Source organism: Neomonachus schauinslandi, chromosome 1 (genome assembly GCF_002201575.2).
Source record: "Neomonachus schauinslandi chromosome 1, ASM220157v2, whole genome shotgun sequence".
Lineage (NCBI taxonomy): Eukaryota > Metazoa > Chordata > Mammalia > Carnivora > Phocidae > Neomonachus > Neomonachus schauinslandi.
The window spans coordinates 204,947,422-204,954,540 of NC_058403.1; the positions used below are offsets into that span (position 1 = coordinate 204,947,422).

Below are 7,119 nucleotides of genomic sequence, written 5' to 3' on the forward strand. Positions count from 1 at the left end.
TCTTCTTCTTCCTGCCCCAACTTTTGCACCACGTGTCTGGCTCAGGGGAGGCGGGATGGAGGGGACACCTTTGTTTTCCTTTTGGGGAGCAGATTCCTTCTATCTCTCGGGCTCCTGGCGGCATAAGTTCTTTCTGGTTTGGCATTTCCAAGGCCCAGAGCTGTTTTGGAGCACGGAGCACCAGTTTCCCCCACCCCCAACCCCCATCCTTGACCGGCCGGGGCGGGGGGTGGGGGGGCAGCCCAGGGGAGGGATGTAAAGCTGCCCCCAGCCCTGGGAGGGCAGTCTGCCAAACTGGGGGCGACGGGGCGGGAGTGGGCCTCACGGTGGGGGGAGCGCTGGGTGGGGGAACGTTTTCTCTGGTTCTGAAACACTTGCGAAGCTGCAGTCAGGGTTTCTTCTGGGCTGTTTTGGCTAGAGGACCAGGGAGAAGGGGGTTGGGGAGGTATAGTCCCGGTCTGGGGACTTCCATGAGCACCGTAATTTCTTGCAGGGTTAACCCTCAGCAGGGGACCGGGAAAACTCCATGGTGGGCGGAGCTCTCCCTGGCATTTGGAGAGGGGAGGGGCTGCAGTGGAGGAACTTCCAGGGTGGGATATTGGGGATGGTCCAGACCTCCCCTGAAATTTGGGGGAAATTGACAGCTCCAAGGCTGGCCTCGGGGACAGGGCCCGGGGTGAGCCTTCCTTGCAGGATCGCTCTTGCCTTGAAATTACGGTGGTCTGTGGAGCATCCCCTTCGAGGAAGGTGGGGCGGGGTCCCTCCAAGCTGCTCCCCTCCCCCTGCCCTCCCCCATCTCAGAGAGGCCTGGACAGCCAGCCCAGGCCCCGACCCTCGCTGCCCCGCCACTCTCTCTCTCCCTGAGTCTCTCTCGCACCCAGTACCAGGCACTCTTCTTACAGGCCGGTGGTGGTTTGGATACCGCAGCCCTGGATCTTTTCTCTTCAAGGAGGGGGGAAGGGGGGAGGGAAGAGGAGGTGTCGGGAGCTTGGTGCTGGGGAGGGGTCCTTACTGTCAAAGGCCCCAGGCAGACCCTTCCTCATCTTCTCCCCCTTCCCCAGGGTAACCTCTAACCATGTTTTCCTCCTGCACACCCTTCTGACCAGGTCAGGCTCTGAGACCTCCCACCGCCCCCTCACACACACAGACGTGTCTGCTCAGGGGCCACAGAGCTGGCAGGGGTCCTGGCTTGGGGAGAGGGGAGACCTGGGCACAGAGGAAAAAGGTGGAGGCCAGGTGTGCTGGACACAGGGTGCAGGCCAACTCCTCAGGGCACTGGGGACAAGGAGATGGTGGAGCCCCAGGACGCAAGCCAGGATCCCTCCGGTTCCTGCTCACTTCTGGGTCCCAGGCTCCCCTCCCCTTCCTAAAACAAGGTGTGCTCCCGGCCGCTTTGCACCTGGGGCCCCTCGGGCCTAGCTGTCCCCTGATGCTGTGAAGGGAGAGCTAGGTATCCCCCCACCTAAGCCTGTCAGAGTGAGGCTGGAAGTGGGGGAATGAGGAGTGGTGCCTGTCCATGACCCTCTTGCCACTGGGGCGGCCCCCCCAAGCCCACACCAGGTCCCAGCCCTCCCTGTTCCCCTGGTGGCCAGCTGCTTTGGTGACAGGCCAAGCAGGAGCAGAGAATTCACTGCAAACCCTCCCCCCTGGCCTGTCTGTGGGTTCAGCAGGGAGGTGAGAGGGAGGCCCAGCCATCCTGGATGGAGGGGTATCTGGACATCACCACTCCCAAGTCCAGACCCCTACTGGATCAGTAAGGGGAGGCTAGGAGCAGGTGGCCCTGGGATGTGATGGGGCAAGGGTGGGCAGGCCAGCGGCGGCCAACGAGATGCAGTTGAGGTTTTCCTCCTTTTCAGGGAATGGGGGGGTGGGGCGGGGCCCCCCACCTTTCTGACATCAGCGCTGCCTTGGTCCCTCCTCCCGAGCCGGGGATGGTCGCAGGTAAATCGGGGTCCGGGGCAGGGGAGGGTGGGGGGGCTTGGCTGGGGCGGGCTGGGTCTTTATCCTAGCTCCTGGTTCCCTCCCTTGCCCCCTCTGAGCTGGACCTGGGACTGCCCCCCCGAGGGACCCTCAGTCGGGCTTGGGCCTTGGAGTGAATTCTCTGCTCACCCCTCTCTCCTCGCCAGCACTAACCCTTTCTTCCCAGGTGGTCTCCAGCGTGCCTCCCTTGGAGCCAGGACCTCGCCGAGGCCCCCCACCTTGTCTCTCTTCCCTCCACGCAGCTCTCCTCCCCCCTCCCCAGCTCTCCCGGGGAGCCCCCTCCTTTCCCATGTCCCCCAACCTCCCCCACCCCTGTGCACCAGTGTCAGTGTCTGCTGCTGAACAGACCCCATGAGAGACCTTGCCGGCTGGGGGCAGGGCTGGGCACCCTGAGGGAGGGGCTGGACTTTTCCAAAAACCCTTCCTCACCTACTGATTGTGTGGGTACTGGGTGTGTGTGGGGGGCGGGCACAGGCTGCATCAGGAACTTTAGGTGCCTCCTCTACCCTGGACTCGGGGGGCACTCCTGATACCCACAGTGGGTACGGAAACATCACTCTACCTTGCAATTTTTGCAGGTTGGGGGGGTGGATGGGAAGAAAACAAACAAAAACCTGTGTCCTGGTGTGGTTGGTGAAAGATGGGACCCTGGACCCTAGCTCTTCCACAGGGGGCTTTGACAATGGCGAAGGAGCAGGGCACTGAGTCCCTGGAATCTCAAAGCCACCAGTGAGATCTTTCCGCCCCCACTTAAGGCACATGAGGAAGTCTGGGAGGGCTCTTGCCAAACCCTTTGTCCCCAGCCTGTGGGGTCTCTAGCAGCCAGGGAAGGAAAGAGGGGCACCACCTCTCCCCCCTCCCCCCACTAACCCTGCTCTTAATGGCCTCCAGGGTTCACATCTCCAGGGAGAGGGGCAGCTGGGCAGGGCAGGGGTCCCAGCCCGGAAACCCCCTTCCCATCACCAGCCCTACCAAGCAACCGTGACTGCAGCAGCAGGAGGGGACAGCCTGGCTACCCCAGGCCGCGTGACCAACTTGCCTCTTTCTCTCCCCCTCCCTCGCCTCTGCTCCTCCTCTCCCCGTGTCCTCCCCGCCCCGCCCCCCCGCCCGGCCCAGTCTTCGTGTGCCCAGGGACCCTGCAGAAGGTGTTGGAGCCCACCTCCACGCACGAGTCGGAACACCAGTCTGGCGCGTGGTGCAAGGACCCGCTGCAGGCGGGCGACCGCATCTACGTCATGCCCTGGATCCCCTACCGCACGGACACGCTGACTGAGTACGCCTCGTGGGAGGACTACGTGGCCGCGCGCCACACCACCACCTACCGCCTGCCCAACCGCGTGGACGGCACGGGCTTCGTGGTCTACGACGGCGCGGTCTTCTACAACAAGGAGCGCACGCGCAACATCGTCAAGTACGATCTGCGCACACGCATCAAGAGCGGGGAGACGGTCATCAACACGGCCAACTACCACGACACGTCGCCCTACCGCTGGGGGGGCAAGACGGACATCGACCTGGCTGTGGACGAGAACGGGCTGTGGGTCATCTACGCCACCGAGGGCAACAACGGGCGCCTGGTGGTGAGCCAGCTTAACCCCTACACGCTGCGCTTCGAGGGCACGTGGGAGACGGGCTACGACAAGCGCTCGGCGTCCAACGCCTTCATGGTGTGCGGAGTCCTGTACGTGCTGCGCTCCGTGTACGTGGACGACGACAGCGAGGCGGCCGGCAACCGCGTGGACTACGCCTTCAACACCAACGCCAACCGCGAGGAGCCGGTCAGCCTGGCCTTCCCCAACCCCTACCAGTTCGTCTCCTCCGTGGACTACAACCCTCGTGACAACCAGCTCTACGTCTGGAACAACTATTTCGTGGTGCGCTACAGCCTGGAGTTCGGGCCGCCCGACCCCAGTGCCGGTAGGGATGGCTCTCCCTCGCTCCGCCTCCTCAGCCCCAGGGGTCGGGGGTGGGGGGGAGCCCGCTGTGCGCTGAGAGCTGGGATCTGGAGGTGGTCCCCGGGGATCCCTGGAGGTAAGAGTCGCAGAGTCGCGCAGCTTGGGCCAGAGGCTGGTCTAAGCGGTTCCCAGTTAACCCGTTCGGTTGTCAGTTTACGAGGTAGGGAGGGCTATTACCGTTTTACAGATGAAGAAACTGAGGCACTGGGGGGCGGTTAGTTTACTCCTTTGAGGAGTAACTGTGGACCACGAAGTTGCACCGCCTCTCCCAGGGGCCTGTGCACTTTTAGCCCCGGAACCCTCATCAGCCGCAACCCTGGGTGGAAGCCCCGTGCCCGTGAAACAGAACAAAGCCCAGCTGCCAGCACTGAGGGTGAGGGTCCCTCTGCAGTCTCTGTTCGCCCTCTCAGCGGCCCTCAGCCGGCTCTGAGCAGCCCCAGGGCGCTGGGGTGCCTGATGCAGCCCAGCCTCATTTGCATAATGGGGAACTAAGGCCTGCACAGGGAAGGGACTCGGCCAGGCTACAGGGACCAGAGTGAGAGTAGAATGAGGATGGGAGGTGGCTGTGTTCAGACATCCCCTCCCTGGCCCGTTCTTTGGTTACTCTCAGACCTCAGGCTACACTCAAGTGAATTTCTACTGCCTTCTGATGCTTTACATGGTCTTGGGGGCAGAGAGAGGCCAGGGGAGATCTTCCAGACCCAGGGGGACCAGGATATCCTCCCACTTTGGGGAAGATGCTAGAATGCAAGGGACCCCATGCCTGGGCACACCATGGCGGGGCCCCGGGCATGGGGTGACACTGTCTTGTATACCCTCTTCCCTTCCAGGCCCAGCCACCTCCCCACCTCTCAGCACGACCACAACAGCCCGACCCACACCCCTCACCAGCACGGCCTCGCCCGCAGCCACCACCCCGCTCCGCCGAGTGCCCCTCACCACACACCCAGTGGGCGCCATCAACCAGCTGGGACCTGACCTGCCTCCAGCCACAGCCCTGGCTCCCAGCACCCGGCGGCCCCCAGCCCCCAATCTGCACGTGTCCCCAGAGCTCTTCTGTGAACCTCGAGAGGTGCGGCGGGTCCAATGGCCAGCCACCCAGCAGGGCATGCTGGTTGAGAGGCCCTGCCCTAAGGGGACCCGCGGTGAGTACAGAGGCTGCAGTCACCTCACAGGCGCTGGCTTGGGGAGGGGCCGAACCTGGTCTGGCCCGGGAAGGGCCAGGGAACATCCCACCTCTCAGCTTAGCCCAGATGCACCTGTTCGCCTCCCCGGCCAGAGTGCGGGCTTTCTGAGGGCAGGGGTCGCGCCTGACACCTGCAGCTGTGTTCCCAGAGCGCAGCAGAGCTCTCAGGGCCCGGGAGCAGCTCAGTGAGTCCCCCTGCCCTGTCCCCTCTTGCAGTGCCAGGGAGACCATGAAGGGAGCCCACAGGAGGTGACTTGGGCCCCCCGGCTTCGGGATGAGACTGCCAGTGGCAGTCCGGAGAGCCACTGAAGTGCCAGATGGGGTGGGGCCGGGAGCACATGCTCTTAAGTGATGCGATCCAAGGGCAGGGTCTGAAGGGGCGTAAGGGAGAAGGGGCTTACAAGATGGACTTCGCTAGAAAGTTCCATTTCTGGTAGGCAAAGATGGAAGGAATAGGAGCCAAGAGGGGGAGCTTAGAAGTAAGGGGTAGCTTATGTCACCTCCGAGTGACACCTCTCTTGACTGTCTGGCCCTCTTCATGTCTGGTCTTCCGTGTTTCCTTCACCTTTCTCTCCACCTACCTGTCCCCCTCTCTGTCATCTCCTTTCCCTGCCATGGCCCCCCTTTCTCTCCTTCCCTGTGGCTCCCTTCTCTGTTCCTGTCTGTCTGTCCCTGCAGGAATTGCCTCCTTCCAGTGTCTACCAGCCCTGGGGCTCTGGAACCCCCGGGGCCCTGACCTCAGCAACTGCACCTCCCCCTGGGTCAACCAGGTGGCCCAGAAGGTACCAGCAGCAGCTGTCCCTCCCAGATCGGCACATTTGCTCACACACTGGGCCCTGGGTGGCCGGGCAAAGGGCGCACTGGGGGCAGGAGAGCAACTGGGGAGACCAACGGGCAGGTCTGGGAGCCAGGACTGTGTGGGTCCCCTCCCTGGCCTACAGAGGGAAGAGACGGATGGGGAGGAGGAAGGGGTCAGAGAGGGAGGGGGGAGAGGGGCCAAGCAGGCTGGGCCGGAGAAAAGGGAATATGTGGGAAGCAAGATGGTCTCTGAGGGTCTGGGGCCCCTGCTCCCACCTCACACAGATCAAGAGTGGGGAGAATGCAGCCAACATTGCCAGCGAGCTGGCCCGTCACACCCGAGGCTCCATCTATGCGGGTGACGTGTCCTCCTCCGTGAAGCTGATGGAGCAGCTGCTGGATATTCTGGATGCCCAGTTACAGGCCTTGCGGCCCATTGAGCGCGAGTCAGCGGGCAAGAACTACAACAAGGTGGGGCACGGCACTGGGGCCAGCGGCGGGGGTGGGGGGTACCCTGAGGGCTCAAGAAGAGTCCAGCCTGGTACCTCCAAGCTAGGTGGTCAGAGAGGAGAGGACTGATCCTAGGCATACTGGATCTTCCTCCTGAGCTGCCCTTGGATGGGCCTTAGGGTTGAGGGTCCCTTAGGATCGGGTCTTGCTCACACCCAGCCATGGGTTGGTGGCAGCTGCGGAAGCGCCAGCTCTCCAGGGCCCAGACATGTTGGCATTAGGAAAGCTGACAGCACCTCCATCTCCTTTCTCAGATGCACAAGCGGGAGAGAACTTGCAAAGACTACATCAAGGTGAGGCCCAGAGGGTTCCTGCCGGCCAAGGAGGGGGTGAGGCAGCCCTCATCACGTGGACACACCCCACGCAACACTGGGGATGGAGGCTGAGAGGAGGGTATGCAGAGTCAGAGTCCAGCCCAGGGAACTGGAGGGTGGGGGGGGATTCACGGTGCCACCCCCTCGCCTGCCTAGGCCGTGGTGGAGACAGTGGACAACCTGCTGCGGCCAGAGGCTCTGGAGTCCTGGAAGGACATGAATGCCACGGAGCAGGTGCACACAGCCACCATGCTCTTGGATGTGCTGGAGGAGGGCGCCTTCCTGCTGGCCGACAATGTCAGGGAGCCTGCCCGCTTCCTGGCTGCCAAACAGAATGTGGGTGAGTGCCGCAGTTGTGCCCAGGGCAAGTTCAGGT

The 7,119-nt window shown here is 63.0% G+C and overlaps 1 protein-coding gene across 2 annotated transcripts in view; it reads left to right on the forward strand.

Moving 5' to 3' along the window:
• ADGRL1 (adhesion G protein-coupled receptor L1) overlaps positions 1-7,119 on the forward strand; it is a 29,029-nt gene that overhangs the window by 11,363 nt on the left and 10,547 nt on the right. For both annotated transcript variants that reach the window (XM_044911267.1, XM_021705447.1), the window contains 6 exons: positions 3,097-3,897; positions 4,766-5,080; positions 5,800-5,903; positions 6,205-6,390; positions 6,684-6,722; positions 6,900-7,083. In XM_044911267.1, the coding sequence (XP_044767202.1) occupies positions 3,097-3,897; positions 4,766-5,080; positions 5,800-5,903; positions 6,205-6,390; positions 6,684-6,722; positions 6,900-7,083 (1,629 nt within the window). The remainder of the gene's footprint in view (positions 1-3,096; positions 3,898-4,765; positions 5,081-5,799; positions 5,904-6,204; positions 6,391-6,683; positions 6,723-6,899; positions 7,084-7,119) is intronic.